Source organism: Curcuma longa, chromosome 18 (genome assembly GCF_044706935.1).
Source record: "Curcuma longa cultivar G26 ecotype Majalengka, Jawa Barat chromosome 18, ITB_CL_G26_1.1, whole genome shotgun sequence".
NCBI lineage: Eukaryota > Viridiplantae > Streptophyta > Magnoliopsida > Zingiberales > Zingiberaceae > Curcuma > Curcuma longa.
In genome coordinates this window covers 4599723-4618839 of record NC_133878.1, presented here as the reverse complement: position 1 = coordinate 4618839, position 19117 = coordinate 4599723, and the positions used below count along the sequence as shown (strand labels likewise).

The 19117-nt window shown below is 36.8% G+C and overlaps 2 protein-coding genes across 2 annotated transcripts in view; both read right to left on the bottom strand.

Moving 5' to 3' along the window:
* LOC141812126 (uncharacterized) overlaps nucleotides 1-13079 on the bottom strand; it is a 17221-nt gene extending 4142 nt beyond the window's left edge. Inside the window, exons 1-7 of the mRNA XM_074700166.1 lie at nucleotides 13074-13079; nucleotides 12903-12968; nucleotides 12549-12826; nucleotides 12336-12462; nucleotides 11978-12262; nucleotides 11802-11903; nucleotides 11492-11722 (exon numbers count right to left, since the gene is read on the bottom strand). Of these exons, the coding sequence (XP_074556267.1) occupies nucleotides 11492-11722; nucleotides 11802-11903; nucleotides 11978-12262; nucleotides 12336-12462; nucleotides 12549-12826; nucleotides 12903-12968; nucleotides 13074-13079 (1095 nt within the window). The remainder of the gene's footprint in view (nucleotides 1-11491; nucleotides 11723-11801; nucleotides 11904-11977; nucleotides 12263-12335; nucleotides 12463-12548; nucleotides 12827-12902; nucleotides 12969-13073) is intronic.
* A 49-nt stretch (nucleotides 13080-13128) lies between these two features.
* Nucleotides 13129-16876, bottom strand: LOC141812125 (uncharacterized). The gene is made up of 4 exons (XM_074700165.1): nucleotides 14496-16876; nucleotides 14108-14419; nucleotides 13936-14023; nucleotides 13129-13866 (listed from the first exon to the last, which is right to left on the bottom strand). The coding sequence occupies exons 1-4, from the start codon at nucleotides 16874-16876 to the stop codon at nucleotides 13129-13131; spliced, it is 3519 nt and encodes a 1172-aa protein (XP_074556266.1).
* Nucleotides 16877-19117: the final 2241 nt, after the last annotated feature.

Below are 19117 nucleotides of genomic sequence, written 5' to 3'. Positions count from 1 at the left end.
GTATTGACTATTGACTATAAAGAAAGACTGACATGTCTGCTTCGATTGGGAGAGTGAAGCCAGTTTATATGATTATCCATATGCCCACTTGAGTCTTCAAGTGGTACTCCATTCTTCTCTTCTAGTACACAAAATCCTCTCTAGAGAAGAGAAGAGGTCTAGCGGTGATGTAGCCTTTTTGATGGGTTATCGAAAAAATCTTGTAAGAAAATGAACAAAAAAATATTCCAAGACTAGGTCTTGTATTAGTAGTGCGGGAAGAAATTTAGAATTTTATGTTGGTATAGGGAGCACCAGCAGACTTTAGTTTTGATAATGGAACTAGGTTCAAGTTAAGTATGTGTTGGACTAATAAAGCTTATCTAAGTGTGCAGGAAGCACAAGTTTGACTGAAGTCTTAGTGGAAGCTAGGCATTGGAAAGCCCTGATCTAGAGGATCAGGCAGAAGTCTTGGCATAGTCGAAGCACCAGGTGAAGTTTGAGCTAGTCTGGAGGACCATGCTGCAGCAGAAATCTGGGTTGGTCAAGAGAACCAAGCCGCAGCAGAAGACTGGACTAATCAGGGAAGATCGAGTCGCAGCAGAAGACTGGGCTGGTTAGGGAGGACCGAGCCGCAACACAAATTCTGGGGGCCGAAGACAGAGCCGAGCAAAAGTCCAACGAGTTGGGAGGACTTGATTAGCATCAGGTAAATTCTCCTGAGAGAAGTGGGTGAGGACGCGTTCTCAAGGGGAACAGTAGGCGCCGATCTAACCCAGGGTTTCACTGGAAACCTAAATTTAAGACCTAGAGGAAGTTCCAGGAATTGACTCTAACAAATTTATGTTGCATGTTATTTGCCTAACATTTGTGCATGATTGAAAAAATCAAAAAATGCAAACTCCAAGCAAAACCAACTAAGTTTTACTGTTGGAGTCGACTCAAGCTAAGACTTGAGTTGACTCAAGCTTAGTCAGCCAGCCTTCAGAAGTCAGCGCCATCAGTTTTTCGCCAAATCGAGTTGAGTCGACTCAAGGTGGCTTGGGAGTCGACTCAGAGTCAAATTCTAGCTGGAAGACTCCATATCGGATTGGAGTCGACTCAGATGGCGGCCCAAGTCGACTCAGATAGCGGATAACGAACGGGAAAGAAAAGCTATCTGTACGAGGCCACGTCGGACTCGAGTCGACTCGAGATCTGGTGGTAAGTCGACTCGAGTGCAGTATAAAAGATATGCACGAGCAGCAGCCAGAGAACAACCATTCTTTCAATACCACCGTGCTACTCTCGTAACGTCGGCGCCCTACTCAATCCAGAGCATCCCAAAAGTCACCGCTACGCCGAGTTCACCAGATTTTGAAGATCCAGCACGATCCGGCTTCGATTTTGATAACGATAGTTCAATTGTAATTCTATTTTACTGTTGCCAAATTCAAATTGAGTTTTTGTAATCGCTAACTCGCTGCCGTAAGGGGCAAGTTGATTTAGTGGATTGCCCACAGTAAATGGTCAAGGACCATGAGCCTTGGAGTAGCAGCCTTGGGCTGTGAACTAAGAAAAACAAAGTGTATACTTTTCTTTTCTATCTTTCCTTTATAAGTAATCTTTCACTTTCGTGTTTTTGTTTCCGCGTATTTAAATTGAAAATCGAAAAAAGTGTAAACACACTATTCACCCCCCCTCTAGCGTGTTTTCTCGATCCTACATTTTAGAGAAAAACTTAAAGCAACAAAAAAAAAAGCTTGATTAGAGGTTATACTAATTTTAAGCGCCCCTGCTCTTATACCAATTGTAGGATCGAAGTGAGTGCTAGATGGGGTGAATAGCATTTGTCATTTTTTCACTCTTTTTCGAAAAACTTGTAACTAATTCAAAAGTACACAATGGAAGATATCGTAAAAAACAAGTATGGACTCATTTATTTTTACTTGGTTCACAACCACTGACTGCTACTTTAAGGCCCGCAGTCCTTGACCACTTACAGTGGATAATTCACTACTCTACTCTTTTTCTTATGAGAAAGAGTCTCACCTTTACAATAGATGTAGAATCGGTAACATTTTTACTGTCCTAATGATGAAGCACAAAAGACGAACAATGCAAAACTTAAAGTTATCGACAAAAGAATAGAAGAGTGCGTGTGATTGTAGGTGCAGCATTACGGCATTACGATAACATCTCAGGAGCTTCAGTCATGTGCAGAATAGTCGTAGAGCAAGCATGAATTGATGCCTTAGGGTTTCCCTGTGTAGTTGCTGTTATTGACCTATCTGGGCGCTTGAAACTCCTTCTAGACGCCTCCATGTCGGTTCATCGATCTGCTCTCGACACTGACTTAGCATCTCCCGGACGCTTGTAGCCCTTCCAAGTGTATGGAATACTGACATGGAGGTTGTCGAATCAGTTTTGACTCTGTCGCACCTTATTCATCTCCAGGCGCCTGGAAGCTAAGGTGTCTCCGGTCAATCCTGACTTGCCACCTCATCCACCTTGCTAGCTCGAACAGCTGGCATCCGAGCGCCTAGATCCCTTCTGGGTGCTTGGACCGTCCAATTTCCCAGATCTAATAGGGGCGCTCAGAATCTAAAGTTTTGATCCCTAATTTCCTATATCATAGAGTTAGCACAATACATATTTACAGGAAATTAGACAATTTAACAACTGTCTGGTCTTGACTTTTAGGTTTCTAGTGAATCCCCTAGGTCAGACCGATGTCTACTATTCCCTTCAAGAAAACATGTCCTCACCTACTCCTCTTAGAAGAGTTTACCTTTTGCCAACCATGTAGTCCTTCAAATCTGATTAAACTTTGTAGTGTATGAAAAAGAAGAGGAGAAAGAAAGTTTGAATTTTAGAATATTTATAATTTTCTTTAGAAAATTTTAATTTTTTTTTGGAAAGCAAAATTTTTCAAGTTTTTTTCTCCTTAAACTTTTTTTAGTAAACTATGTTGCAAAAAGGGAAGTTATGATTAAGGGGGAGAATATCTGAAAATTAATTGTTGATATTCACGTATCACTACATAAAATTCTATCTTTTCATACTTGTCTTGATTGAGAACCAAGCAGTTGATTAAGTCTTGGTTGGAAATCAAGTAGAAAAGCCTTAGTTGGAACTAGACAGAGCAAGTCCAAGCAAAGTTAGCTAGAAGTTAAAGTATTGGCAACTATGTCCAAGTTGGAGTCAGCTGGGAGCTGAACTTGACAAATCACACTAGATGGCATGTGAGAGCTGAACCTCATGTGGAAGATACACATGAGTAAATTCATATTTTATACTACTCATTACGCGTAACCAATGTAGGAAAGTCAAACTCGGGGTTTCTAGGCAACCAGAGGGAATCCGAGTGACTGGATGGTGATAACCCTCAACTAATGGAGTCGGGGCTTACTAGGTAACTAGAGAAGGGGTTGGGCAATTGCATAATCCGGGCGACTGAGATTACTTCTAGGAAATCGAGGATAACGAGATACAGCGATCCGAGTGAGACGGTTGAGATGGAATTTGCCAAGCTCCAAGCGACTGGAGGGAGTCCAATCGGTCGAAAACTGCGGATGACATTATCTATCAAATAAACATGGTAGCCACGTCAATGTCTAGGCGACCGGAGAGGCTTTGGGTGACCAGAGGCTGCCATGTTAGCATTCGAAGAATTACTATAAAAAGGACATCGAGGCAAGGCTTTCAACAACACTCTTGATTATGTAATCATTCTGCTCATGCTCTTCCTCGACATGCTCGTTGCACCTCCCATACTCTTTGATCCATTGAAACGATGTGATGCGACTTTAAGCTTTAACTTTTGAAATGACAACTACTAAGCATAACTTGTATTCTTATTTTGTTGTCATACATTGTTAGTTATATTATTTTTGTGCTTAATATTTTAAAGGTTTTTCCACTTTTAAAATTTTTCTAAAAAGAAGTTAATTGAAATAAGAATCACATTTTTTTATGCTTTGTATGTCTACAACTTGTATTGCTTGATTAAATTATTGCATGCTTAGTTTGTCGACGTAGTAAAATCTTTGCATGCCAAACTTGTTAACTTAGTACCATTGTTATCAAATCTGTTGCATATTTGAATTGTTGAGTTAGAACAAGAGCAAAAGCTATAAATTTGTCAAATTGTTAATTGCTTATCTTTATTTCATTGCTCAATTTTTTATATCATTGCATTACTCTATTAGCATTAATTTTTAGTTACTTAGAATTTATTTTCAATTTTAAGTTCGTAAAATTTATAGAACTATTCATCCCCCCTCCCAACTTTGAATTCGATCCTACATATATCTCCTCGGCCTCAAAAGATTATCTAAAAGTCAAGGGATTGAGTTATCTCCTTAGTCTTAATTGTTCACCTAAAGATGGGAAAGTCTTAAAAAACTGTTCCGGTTGATTCTTGCAGAACAAAAATTTTCTCGGAAATGATTTCAAGTTGCCCTCATAGTCAATCAAACGAAGTTTGATCGACGCATTTGATCATTGGGCTCTTGTGTTTGGTTTACAGGATCCAAGATAAAAAGGATAATTTAATTAACGCGAAAACTTTAAATTATACCTTTTCTTCGGACTATTGTGAAGGATGTGGATGACCCATCGATCTTCTGTTGTATTCCTCTCCTTTTCTCGAATGTTGTGTAGGCAACGATCCTTCGAAAATTTCTCCACCAGAATTCTATTCTCCGATGGCTAGCAAACTTTCCTTCCTTCTCTTTATCTGGAGAAAAGAGAAGAGGAAGAGGAGGTGGTGGCTGCCGACCAAAGAGGGTTCCGGCCACCAAATGGATTTGTTTCGTGTCTCTCAAACCTTTGCAAGCCTCCTCTTTTATAGCCTAGTCATCTCATAAACTTGGTATGATTGAATCATAAACTTGGTATGATTTGAATCATAAACTTGGTATGATTTCAATCAATCAGATCGGAGAATTTGGTATGATTTCGGAAGTAAGCGATTCGAACCCAGAGGCTTAATCGATCAAGGAATCGATTAAGGCTCGTAACTTTTTCTCATTAAGCCTGGTAATCGATCAGGTGATCGATTACCAGCCTCCGTAATACGGAGCTTGGTAATCGATCAGGTGATCGATTACCAAGGTGTGTAATCGATCAGTTGATCGATTACCAAGGTGTGTAATTGATACGTTGATCGATTACACTACTTTGTATGGGTTCGAATGCCTAGTTTCTTCACGAATTGTTCCAAGGCGGATTTGAGAATTTCCAGAGGCTACAGCAGGGACCTAGAGGAGGAATTGGTTTTGGTCTCCCGATGGGCTTAAGCTTCAAATGCTCTTCACCGAACACACAGCTTAAGTCCATCAATAATAACTCATTCCACTAGAGAGTTATTATTGCACTACCGCACCAATCCCATATTATAATATGGGCTCCTTCTTACTATAAATACATTAATCTCCCTGTTTTTAAGATATCGTATGTCTGTTAATTAAATGAGTTACTGACAATTCGAATTTAATTAACTTTTGATTCCGAGAGTAGTACCACTCATCTTTTGTTATCATGCGGATCTGAGTCCACCTGCAGGGTTTACATGATAATCCTTTATGAGCTCCTCAAGGGGACATCATCAGCCTAGATTATAGGACACAGTTTTCTTCTATAATCAACAACACACCATGTACATAATACTACTTCCCAACTTATCGGGCCTTTTGATCTATCGCTCTAAATCTCACCCTTTGATGAATCAAGGAAGTATATACTAAGTACATATGCTTGTTATTATATAGGGATTAAGAACATGTACATTCATAGCAACAGAGGTTTAGTTCGATTATATAGTCAGTATAAATCGAACAATCCTCATATGGTCCTGCTCAATACACACTAAGTGTACTAGTGTAATTCTATAGTCAAGACAGACTGAGACCAAATTACACTACAACCAGTCCAATGGTTTGTCCATTCCATCTTGGTTGTGAACATTGTTTATGATCTATAAGGAGCTGATAACATGGTCTTCTGTGTGTGACTCCGCACACCATGTTTATTTACAATATAGATTAAATGGACACTTGCTTTAAAACTAAATGCAAACATTGACCAAATGTGATTTTTATTTCAGAATGTTTATTTACATAGATAGCTAGGATTCTGGTATACATCCCAACAGATCCTTGGGTTAAGTTATTCCTATCTCTCTCTCCTACCTCAAAGGATTACCTAAAGGTCGAGGGATTGAGTTCTCCCCCTTAGTCTCAGTGGTTCATCTAAAGACTCAATGACATGACTCATTATTGTCTCTCCCTAAATCGACATTTAGGCACCAAAATTGTCGAGCCCAACTATAGTTTTTTGATGTGGTTGACAAAGGTTTAAAGTTAGATTTAGATCTTTTGTATTCATGTTGAGACATTGCAAGTGCAATGAAAAATTCCATAAAAAGTCCAAGTGAATTAAGGTTGATCTAACATTTTGCAAAAAGGGAAGTGTTGGTTGAGTGAAATTTTAATACATGTTGGCAGATGATGAAGTCCTCATAGGTCAAGATGCACCAAATACCTAGAAGATGATGAAATCTTAGTAGGTTAAGAGATATTATATACTTGGCAGATGACAAGGTCTCAATAGTTTAAGAAAAATTAGATATCTATCATGGAAGAAGTCTAGAAAATAATCTTTTGGCAAGTGAGATTGATGCAGGAGGAGTTGTAGATTTTATTACTAATTTTAATAATTTTTATTTTTAATAATTTTTTAAAGTTTTTGATATTTAGAGTAGTTTTAAAAATTTCTATTAGTTTTAAAATTTTCTATTTTTTATTTTAAAATTTTTAAGTTCATTTAGGATTTTTAGGATTTCGAGACCTTTAAAAAATTTTCCTTTATATTAGGATTTTTTTTCTTTTATAAATTAGGATTTTGAGTTTATATAAATATCTTATGAGTTGATATTTAGGAGAATAAGTTTTTGATTTAATAAAATTTTCAGTAGTACTGTTTATTTCCCTATCTCTTGGTATTCTTTAGAATTAACAAATTTTAGAAGATTCATCGTTCGCAATCAAACCAACAGATTCAATATTATCCGCACGGTAATCGCTATCCCGCTCGGCATCAGTTAGTATCAGAGCCAAGCAGAATTGCGATTATCCTGCGGGCAATATTGAATCCGTTGGTTCAACTGTGAATATTGGAAACAATCCTCTAAAATTTATTGATTCGAAAGAATATTAGGAGATAGAGAAATAAATGGCATTGTCGAAAATATTATTAAATAAAAAATTTCTTTTCCTAATCATCAACTCATAAGATATTTATATAGACTCAAAACCCTAATTTATAAAAGAAAAAAGGAAAAATCCTAATAAAATGAAAATTTTTTTAACAAATTCGAAATCATAAAAATCCTAAACAGACTTAATAATTCTAAAATAAAAAATAGAAATTTTCAAAACTAATAAAAATTTTCAAAACTACTCTAAATACTAAAAACTTTAAAAATTATTAAAAATAAAAATTATTAAAATTAGTAATTAAAATCTTCAGATCCTCCTACATCAGTCGTCCTAGGTTGAAAGAACTCGTTCTCAAGTTTAGAATAATATCAGGTGGTCGGCAGAATCCATCGTCATCTCTACTGTCATCGCGTCTGCTACTTGTCGTAACTTCCAGATAGGAGAAGCAACCTGCTCCTTTAGCTCCTTGATCATTGTAATAAACCACGACCACAAGCTCGAACTCCACATATGGTAACGCACAACGAGCATTGCCACCGTGCATGCAATCATAACGCTCACCATCATCTTTGTCACTGCCACCTTTCCCATGATTACTAGAGCCGGGCTTAGTGGATCCGATGAGCCGTTACCCACATCCCAAGTAACACAACAACCGAGGCTCAAAGCTCTGCCTTCCAAAATCCTTCCACAAGATGTCAAAAAAGAAATTGGAGTAGCTACAGTAATTAAAGTTGGAAAATTAGTTGATATGAAATTTGAGAAAAAAGATTGACAAGACATACGTACTGAAGAGAGGGATATTATTGAAGTGGTAGCTGACTTCCCCTTGATTTCCTTCTTCCACAAGAATGCCTTCATTTAAATCACAATCATCTACTATTTCTTTGGTTTCATTAGTTGAAATTTCTATTTCTATTTGCTCATGCCCTTCTAATACAACTGATGTATCTCTATTTTTTATATCCTTGGATAAATCTGTTTGTTGCTGCATCATGTCTGTTGAAGCTAAATCATCTAAATGGTCAACAAAGTTCTGGATAAGGCTTGATGCTTTCTTTGAAGGAGAAGCCTCCTATGCAGTGGAAGCGTCAGCGCATCCAGAAGCATTGACAAGGGCTTGATTGAGCAACCCACCACATCGACGCTGAGACAAAGAATTAGATCACTATTTTATCGACAATTTCATCCTCGTCATATATTGGCTCACTAGTTGACTAGGTCTCATCTTTATCATGATGAATAAATTGGGATGCCGAGTCAATGCAAGGTAAGACGATGGAGATTGGGACTTCGTCGATAGTAGAACTAGGTTGTTGATTGTCATCGAACAAAGTGAGCTTCTGGTCTTCGATCAACGCTTCATCTAGGTCTATCTCCTCTTCGTCAGCATCATCATAAACTGGATCACCAAATATTTTGATCTTGTCATCATCTTCGTTGCCTCCTATGTTCAGACGATCAAGAAAGTAGGATTGATCGTACTCAATGTTGTTAAGGTCTGCATCTTTATGGTTGTCTTTGTCACCGGAGGAAGGGGGAACGTAGAGGGGTTGTGGAGCTGACATTTTCTCAAAGTTGTAGGTGGTGGGGTGGTTGATCTGGTATCCCTCGAAATTAAACTTGCGCTTAGACATCTCTCATTGATTAGAAATTAATAATTTTTCAAAAGGGGAATAAAGGAACTTACGACCTTTACGATCTTACACCGCTAGAAATTGGAATAACTTTGTATGTCTCTGTAGATCTTGACATATTTCGTCTCGAGTGCTACGATCACGGTGCAAGGTTTTCTCAGCCAGAATCTACCTATCACGACCATGATCACGACGACGACGACGATCCATCGGATTTGAGAGCTGACTTTTATGATCTTGTGCTGCTAGACGCTATGATAACTTTGTGACTTGTCTTTGTAGATCTTGAAGTATCTCATCTCGAATGCTACGATCATGGTGCGAGGCTTCCTCAGTCGGAACCTGCCTATTATGATCACAATGATGATCCATCAGATCTAAGAGCTCTGATACCAACTGACGCCGAATGGGATAGCGATTATCTTGCGGGCAATATTGAATCTGTTGATTCGACTGCGAATGCCGAAAATAATCTTCTAAAACCTGTTGATTCGAAAGAATACTAGAAGATAAGAAAATAAAAGACTTTGTCAAAAATATTATTAAATTAAAAATTTTTTCTCTTAAACATCAACTCATAAGATGTTTATATAGACCCAAAATCTTAATTTATAAAAGAAAAAAGAAAAAAGAAAAATCCTAATAGAAAGAAAATTTTTTTAACAGACTCGAAATCTTAAAAATCCTAAACGGACTTAAAAATTCTAAAATAAAAAAAATAGAAATGTTCAAAACTAATAAAAATTTTCAAAACTACTCTAAAAACCAAAAACTTTAAAAATTACTAAAAATAAAAATTATTAAAATTAGTAATAAAAATCTTCAGATCCTCTTATATCAGAGATATGAGAGAGCTACCCGTATTTCAGGTGAGGATAACTTTCTATTGTGTGTGATTTGTACCTATATTTTTGATTTTATTTAACATGCATTTGTTGTATATATTTTATATAAACTTCTAGCATTTGCATTCATTTCATCATTTTAGTTTGAATGACCATGGTTTGTGATTTATATTGATAGGAAGTGGAAGATCTTGACTTTGGAGCATAATTGGAGATGAAAAACTAAAGGAATAAGCATTGCAGCATGATCCACAGTCAGCCTGTGGTGCTTACCATGATCGTAGATCATCTAGGAAGAACAGCTGTAAAGTATCAAATTGGAGCTTCCAATAAGGAATATAGTCAGGTCGTGTCACCTGACATGGTTGTGTTTCATACTGATATGTGATGAAAGACCTTCTAACACCCACCATGGCTAAGTCGTGGTGTCCCGCACAATCATGGTGCCTACCATGACCATGACACTTCTTGATGACTTTTCCCTTATTTTTAGGTAAATTTGTTAGCCTCCCCTTGATTTTAAGAAATTATGTTAGCCTCTCTGTGATTTTAGGAGATTTAGTTTGGTTCCCCTTGATTTTAGAAAATTAGGTTGCCTCCCCTTGATTTTAGAAAATTTATTAGCCTCATCATTATTTTTAGGAGAATTAGTTAGCCACTCCTTTATTCTAAAAAATTATGTTAAAGTTTCCCTACTTTATAGGAGACTCTTTCAAGGCTCTAAAACTATAAAAGGATTGAGGGTTCTTGAAAGAGACCTAACGATAGAATAATCTTTTTGCGAAGATAAGGAGCTACGACGTCAATAACTAGTATTTCTGAGTAGTTTCTTTATTTTAGGATTATGTAGTAATTAATGTTTGTTTGACAGTATTTATGCATTATTTTTATTTTATTAATGATGCATATGATTCTTGATTGGTTCTAGTTTGCTTTCACTTCATCCATCTATGTTGCTAGATTCAAGTCAGATAGTAACCTCGTCGGGACCCTAACCCATAATCATTGCATATAAACATACGATTGGATCCATAGAGAATAGGGGATGGACCTAACAATGAACCCCTACCACTACAAAAAAAACAGATTTTGAATTTCTTTTCTTAAAAAAATTCATCGCAAAACAGTTTGCGACAGAAATTTAAATTCGTTGCAATCAAGACGTCGCCAAATGTTGTGATGAAAAAAAAAAATATTTGCGACAAAAATTTCGTCGCGATGAAATTGGCGATAATCAAATTCGTCGCCAATTGGCGACGAATTTTCGTCGCCAATTCGTCGCCAATTGGCGACGAATTTGTATTTTCGTCGCAAAGTTTCGATAAATAGTAACTTACGATAGAACTCCGGAGACTCTACTTCCTTCTCCGTCACTATCTGTTGTTCTCCTGTATACGAAAAATAAAAAAGAGAAAAGTATCATTTTAAAATTATAACTAAAATATATAAGTTAATTATGTCAAAAATTACCTCTTCTTCTGACTTCTCTTCAAAAAAACTGTAAAAAAATTAAACACGGTTAGAAAAATTAGATAAATTAGTAACTTGCAGATGTAATACAATGATAAATAAAATAATAATTATAAAAATTTCATACACAAAAAATCAGCTAAGAACCACCACCATCATCGTCGTCGTCGTCATCGTCATCATCACCCGGAGGGAACGAACGCAACTGAAGATGTCGGAAGAGCACGTCTTGTTGTCTGCGCAATCTATTAATTTCTCGATCTCTTTGTCTCATTTGCTCTTCTCGTTGTCTCATTTCATTATCTCGTTGCCTCATGTCTTCATCTCGTTGCATAAGTAACCCTTTCAACTGGGTTACCTCCTCAGTCAAACTGTGGATCTGTGTCACGGCTGGGGAAGTGATAGAAGATGAACCAGCAGCTCTATAGGTTCTCCCCAAAGAACCCATACCCAATATCCTTCTACCACCTTTGTCTCCCCCAGTGGCCTCCAGCCATAGACTCAAATCATTACCCACTGAGGGCTCAGATCCATCACCTTCAGAGCTAGCAGTTGAAACTCGTGCTAGCTCGAGCTCATCATATTTATCCTGTATTATCAAAATATTTATTAATATATTGAAATATTTGATAAATTAAATATAATAAAATTTAGATAAATATTTAAACCTTAATAGCTTTTGCTCTGTCCCCACTCCAGGTCTTGTCTTTCTTTTGAAAAGTGCGAGTAAAAGTATCAATAAAGTCAGGATCTCGCCCCATTTCCTTTACCTAAAAAAACATTGTTAGAAATAATTAATAATAATATGAAATAAAATAAAAGTAAAATAGGTGGAAGAATTTACCAATCTACGTGTATGCTCATCAATATTGATTGAGCCGCCCGCGTACGTCGCAGATAAGGCACCAGAATTACAAGCTTGATTTTGTTTATTTTGGTTGCTCCTCTTGCGACTGTCTTCGGATTCCCAAAATTGAGAAATCCGCACCCAATTTTCATCCGTGATGAATGGGGGTTTTTTCCCTCTTGTTTTGGCGTGATTGAGGGTATTCCGAATATGATCACCGCATTTTTTCTTAAAAATGCGTCGAATTTCAACTTCATCACTCGGATCCCAAGTAAAAGAGCGCTGAAATGAAAACAAATTATTTAATAAAACTAGAGGATATATAATAAATTGAATGAAAATATATATAGGTTACCTTAAATTCAGTCCACCACAACTGTCTGGTGGAATCTGGAGTGCTCGTATAACTCATGGAATCCCCTCGCCATAAGTTATTCACGATTCGATTAATCACGTGAATAACATTGACAGGATCAGTAAAACTAAAATATATAATATCAGATAAATGATGTTAAATAATTATAAAACAATATATTTATTGACAAAATTTTAAAGGTAAAATACTTACGAATCGCCGACAGGGGATATGAACGGTCGTGTATCTGCACACGACTGCACAGTCGAAGGACCTTCCCCAGCTCCTGGGTGATGGGAAGGTCCTGTAGAGGGGTATGCACCTGGTGGAGAGGGGGCTCCACCAGAAGGAGAGGCGCCTCGGAGTGCATCTGGGGGAGAAGGGGCTGCACCTGAAGGAGTGGCAGCTACACCTGAAGGAGAGGCATCTCCACCTGAAGGAGTGGGGGCTGTGGGTGCATGCCCGCTGGAACTCCGTCGACCGCGTCGCCACTGAAAATAACATATTAAAAGAAATCAAACACAATATTTATTTACTGAAAGAATAATAAATAATAAAAAAACATACCATATGTATGATGGCAAATCTACACTGACTGTCCGGATGTAGCAAATCAATATACCACAACTGCACCTGTAATAATATATATGGAAAAAAAGTGCAGTAATACAATAAATATATATAACAAACAAAATATATATGGAATTTTATAAATGCAGTTAAATAAATATATATAACAAACATGCAAATAAATTAAGAATTTTATAAATCTAGTTAGTAAATCTACACTGACTCAGCATGCAAATTCAAAATCATCATCGTCATCCTCGTCATTGGTATTGATGTCATCGTCATCATCGTCGTCGTCGTCATCGTCGTCGTCGTCCTGATCGTCATCTTCATCTTCGTCGTCGTCATGTTGATGAATTTCACTTGTGTGTATGGGTATAACTACTCCGCTGGGATCACGTAATGTAGGAATATGATATTCCAGGGTCTCAAATGTGTTGACAACTTCGTCTTGTTGATATGCATTTTCTTGCCAACGTTCTTCAATTTTTGACCTTGCTTTTGTTTTACAAACAGCCCACCAATCAATTTTGTCTCGTTTCAAACTTGGATATGAAGCATAAAAGACTTGAATTGCTTGTTGTGCCAAGACAAATGGTTCATATCTCTTATATAATCTCTTATGATTAATTTCAACCAAATGATACCGTGGATGCACGTTCATCCCTCTGACAGGGTCAAACCACCGACACATAAATAATACAACTCGAATATCTGAACCTGTGTATTCCACCTCTAAAATTTCATCCAATAACCCATAAAAATCATTACTTGGAGCTTCATCATTGGATGATTGCACACAAACACCGCTATTCATTGTAGACTTGCCCATTCCATATTCGTGAGTATGAAAATTATAACCATTTATGAAATATGCTGGCCAAGTCCGTACCATTGCTTTTGGACCCCATGAAAGATGAAATAATAAATCTCCATCAACGTGAGAGCTATTACCCTGAATCTAAAATTACATTGAAAAATTAATTATACGTCAAAATATATAATGAGCAAATTTTTGTGGCATACTCACATATATTTTGAACCATGCCGCAAATTCTTCATCGCAGAAGTTATTAAACTCTTGTGTTGACATTTCAGAGTTTAAATTTTGAAAAATCCTATAAAACCAATGGTAACAAGATTTATACCAATGAGTCAAATTAATTATTTACAATTGAAAGCATTATAAAATGTAAACTTACTCAAAATATGGTGTTACTTCTGGACAATTCAGTAAAATATATGTATGTGCTGCTCGCCATTCTTGACTAGTTAAGTATCTCTCTTTACATGGTCCACTTGGTCGGCCCAGGTAATTAAAAATGGAAAATGTTCTCAAATTGGGATTGATTGGCCCCTCATCATTTCTTCCCGCTCTTTGTCTTTTGCTTCGGACATTAGGTTCAAAATAATATGATGCAAATGTTGTTACTTCCTCCACAATATATGCATTAACAATGGAGGCTTCAACATGAGCCTTATTTTTTATTTTCTTCTTCAGATGGTATAGAAATCTGATTGTAAAAAAACAAAGTGTATTAGACATTAATACATATAAATTAACAAATTATATAAGTAAAATAATTTTACCTTTCAAAAGGATACATCCATCGAAAATGAACAGGACCTCCAACTTTGGTTTCATAAGGCAAGTGAACCAAAAGATGTTCCATCGAATCAAAAAATGAAGGTGGAAAGATCCTTTCTAAATTGCACAAAATTATAGGAATTTCTCGCTCTAGCTTCTCCATGTGAGAGTATTTCAAAACTGTGGAGCAAATATCATGAAGGAAAATACTTAACTCCGTAATGACACCCCATACAAAATTTGGTAACAACTCCTTAAGAGCAATAGGAATGAGTCTTTCCATAAATATATGACAATCATGACTTTTTAAACCAACTAATTTGCATTCCTTTAAATCAACACATCTTCCAAGATTAGAGACATAACCATCTGGAAATTTCAAAGATTTCAACCATTCACAAAGAACGCGTCTCTGATCTCTATTCAATGTATAAACTGCCTTTGGCTTTGGTCCCCTACTACTTTCATCAACATCAAGAGTAGGTCTTTTACAAATGAGTCGCATATCTTTTCTTGCATTCAAATTGTCTTTTGTTTTTCCAGGGATATCCATGACTGTATTAATCAGATTATCGAAAACATTCTTCTCGATATGCATTACATCAAGATTATGATGAATCAAATGAGTGAACCAATATGGTAACTCCCAAAATATACTCCGTTTAGTCCATTTATGTGTACTTCCATATTCATAAGGTGTACCATGTGGATCTTCAATAACAGATGGAAACTGATTCACTCTAAACCAGATTTGTTCACCTGTCAATCTGAGTGGCGGGGGTGTTCTTTCAGTTCTTCCCTTTGTGAATTCATCTTTATTTCTTCTGAAAGTATGATTCTGCGGTAAAAATTGTCTATGACAATCAAAATAACTCGGTTTCTTTCCATGTTTCAATCTGATTGATTTTGATCTCTCCATACATATTGGACATCCTAAAATCCCAGCAGTACTCCATCCTGATAGCATACCATAAGCAGGAAAGTCATTTATGGTCCATAGAAGTGCAGCTTTCATTATAAAAGTCTTATCAGTATGCACATCATATGTAGGAAAACCTTCATACCATAGATGTTTCAATTCTGCAATCAATGGTTGCATATAAACATCTATTAACTTCTTTGGATTTTGTGGACCTGGCACAATCAATGATAGAAACATATGAGGTGTTTTCATGCACATGTCAGGTGGAAGATTATACGGAGTTATAATAATTGGCCAACAAGAATAAGTTCTTCCTGATTTACCAAATGGAGCAAATCCATCAGCACAGAGACCTAATCGAATGTTCCGAGTCTCCCTCGCAAAGTCAGGATATGTTCTATCAAAATTTTTCCACTGTTGCCCATCTGAAGGATGACATATTAATCCCTCTTCTGTTTGATGAGTTGCATGCCAAGTCATGTGTTCAGCAGTGACTTTTGATGCATAAAGTCTTTGAAGTCTAGGAACCAAAGGCAAATAAAAAACTTGAGTGTATGCTTTACGACGTCGCTGTTGACTCCTTTTGGTAGGCTTGTATCTATCTTGATTACAAAATTTACAAACTTCTGCATTTTCATCATCGCCCCAATATAACATACACCCATCTCTACAAACATCAATTCTTTCCACTGGAAGACCTAAGTCTTTGACGAGTTTCTTCATATCATAATAATCGTTGGGCATTATGTGGTCACGTGGCAATGTCTCTCCCATAACTTGAAGAATGTTATTAAAACAATCTTCAGACACATTGTGTTCTGCTTTGATATTCAACATTCTTGTTGTAACAGAGAGTTTACTGTGATTGTCACAGCCAGCCCACAATGGTTCATCTGCAGCACTCAATAATTCTTGAAATTTGAGATATGATTGATTATTCAAATTATCACCATCTCCTGGTAATTGTGTCGCCTCCGACGGTGATACATAAGCATAAGGAGCATACATTTGTTCGACCATTGGAGGATGACTATAACTTGGACCACTATGATATGGAGGAAGACTAGAAGGTTGTTCAGTAAATAAATTCTGGGCCGCTGCATCTGTTACCATCCTCTGATATGGATTCAAATTCTCATAGTAACTCTGATGCCCCATGGCTGAGTACTGAATATTTTGCTCATACTCCGCATCAGATATGAACGGTTCACCATGAGAAGTCCAATTATAATAATTTGGTGTGAAACCAAATCTACACAGATGTTCTCGTACTTTATCACATTTCATAAATTTTCCATTGTGACACTTCCTGCACGGACATCTGATCTTATCTCCATCCATAAAATCAACATTATTTGAGGCAAATTCCACAAATTGTTGTACTCCCGCAATAAATTCATCGGTCAAACCTTTACGTTCAGGTAAATTCTTATTATACATCCAACTTCGTGCATTCCACATTTTTCCTGAACCCACAAATCCAAGATTAATGAACATATCCAATCGAGTCCATCACCTTCAGTCGACTAACGTGAAGCACTAGTCGAGTCGTTATACTTTCTGATTGCCATCAGTCGACTGACCTTCAAGGTCAGTCGACTAATTTCCAGATACAACTCGACTGGAGTTAAACCCAGTCGACTGATGAGGCGTATCAGGTGTAATAACTTAGTGCCAGTCGATTGATCTTACCACTTCAGTCGACTGCCACTAGTGAAAAATGGCTGAAATGAATTTTACCGAGTTCTTTCCTCGCTGGATCAAGACTCTGGTCGTCGACCTTCTTGATCTTCATTTGCCTTACCTCGTAAGGATTTAGGGTCTTAGAGGGTTTAGGGTTTTAGGGTTTATATTTTAGGGAATTTAGGGTTTAGGATTTTAGGTTTTAGGGTTTTAGTTTAGGGGGGTTAGGGTTTAGGATATTTAGAGGATTTAGGGTTTAGGGGGTTTAGGGTATAGTGAGTTTAGGATTTAGGGTGCGTTTGGTTGGGGGTCATTGATGAATGGTTTAAGTGGTATTGCATTTTGCTTCGAATTAATAAACATTTGAGTTTGTTTGGGTTAAATAATGGGCTTTGGTCTTAGAATTTCGATTCATGATTTTCATTAGAATTAATTCAAATTTGCTTAATAATGATTGGTCTTTTAATTTTTGGTTCTAGGTTAAGACCGGGATTTTGGGAATTCAGACGAGTTCGCGTTCAGCTAAGTCAAGTACTGTTGAATTTGGTTGATCGAATCAATTGAAGCAGTCCAGAAATTGAACCAGGAATTGGATTTAATGGCTGAACCGGACCAAGGCATGAGAATCCGGTTCAATGGAGGAGAAAACACCGCGTGGGAGAAGCAAACAGTGGCTTCGGGTAATTTGGATCGATATTCTTCTCCGCGCGCGCGACACCGACGCCGAGCTCCGTCCACAACTCAGATCTAAGTCCATCTTCCATCTTCAACGGCAACCTCTGAAATCATCAGCAACTGGCAAGAGATCGGGCAGATCGCGATCAACATCATTTCCGGATTCCGTTGTTTTCTTCCTCCCCATTTCGCCGAACCATCAGATTAAGGGCGTTCCCTAGATCTATTTTTTCTAGCTAATTGTAGAGTTTTTTCTGGAGTTCTCTAAGGAATTCTGCAATCACTTCATTCTCAGGTTCACCAGAGCAAAAACATTCAAATTTATCAGTTCATCTTCCAGATCCGATCGCTGTTCATTCTCTGTTTTTCACGCGACGAGAATTCTGGCTTTAAGGGCGTTCTCTTTAGCTGGAATGTCTTGATTTACTGGCTGAGGAATTCAGAAGAGGTTGTTGAAAACCAAAAGGACGTTCCCTGAGGTTTCTTCGTAGATCTGCGAAGAGAAGGGAGTTGATATTGGATTTGAGTTTGTGAATGATTCTTGCATTTTATCTTAACCTAGATCTATTCTTGTTTTACCGTATAACTTTTGCTGAGTTTGTTTTAGCAATGGAATGCATCAATTATTAGTTCGAAAATGTGAAAGACATTTTGATTGAATGAACTCTGTTTTAAATTTTGGCATCAATTTTACAGGAGCAAATTCTTACATATGTAGTTTCTGTAGTTAGCTTGTTAAATCAAAGAGTGAATGCTAGTTTAATTGCATTAGGATTAAGTGGTTTGATTGCATATAGGGTTAGATTCTTTTTAATGCTAGTGTCCCTCGATAGATTTCCATTTTGTTATTAATTCTGCAGTTAATTAGTTTGATTTCCAGTCATTTACTTTGCCTAGTTAGCTGAAATTTCAATTGATTAATTCAATTAGATTAAATTCTGGTTTAAATTTCTTGGCATTTTGAATTATTTGTATAGAAAATCCAAAAATAGTTGAAGATCTTAATCAAGCACACATTATTAGTGTCTTTGGAAAAATACGACTTGGGACTCCATACTACACAATTATTTTAGTTTTGAAATGTCTTGATCTTTATTAATTTGATGCACCACGTGACACGTAGAATGGGAGACACCAGTCATCGATGATTACCTTGGTTATGTGATTACCAAGTAATCACATAACCAATGTTATAGGGAATAAAACATAACCTAATATTGTTTGGTTTAATCCTAAGTAATGAGATAAAACCTTTTTTGTTTGAAAGTTTTAATACATTACTTACTTTAATATTTACTATATTATCCCTAAGTCAATTATAATCATTTTTTATAATTAAATTAA

Bases quoted from the DNA above. Each gene is read 5' to 3' on its own strand.
- LOC141812125 (XM_074700165.1), bottom strand. From the start codon at position 16,876: ATGTGGAATGCACGAAGTTGGATGTATAATAAGAATTTACCTGAACGT. The intron at 14,024-14,107 runs GTAAGTTTACAT...TTGGTTTTATAG, and splicing joins GAAGTAACACCATATTTTGA to GATTTTTCAAAATTTAAACT. The intron at 13,867-13,935 runs GTGAGTATGCCA...ATGTAATTTTAG, and splicing joins CGGCATGGTTCAAAATATAT to ATTCAGGGTAATAGCTCTCA.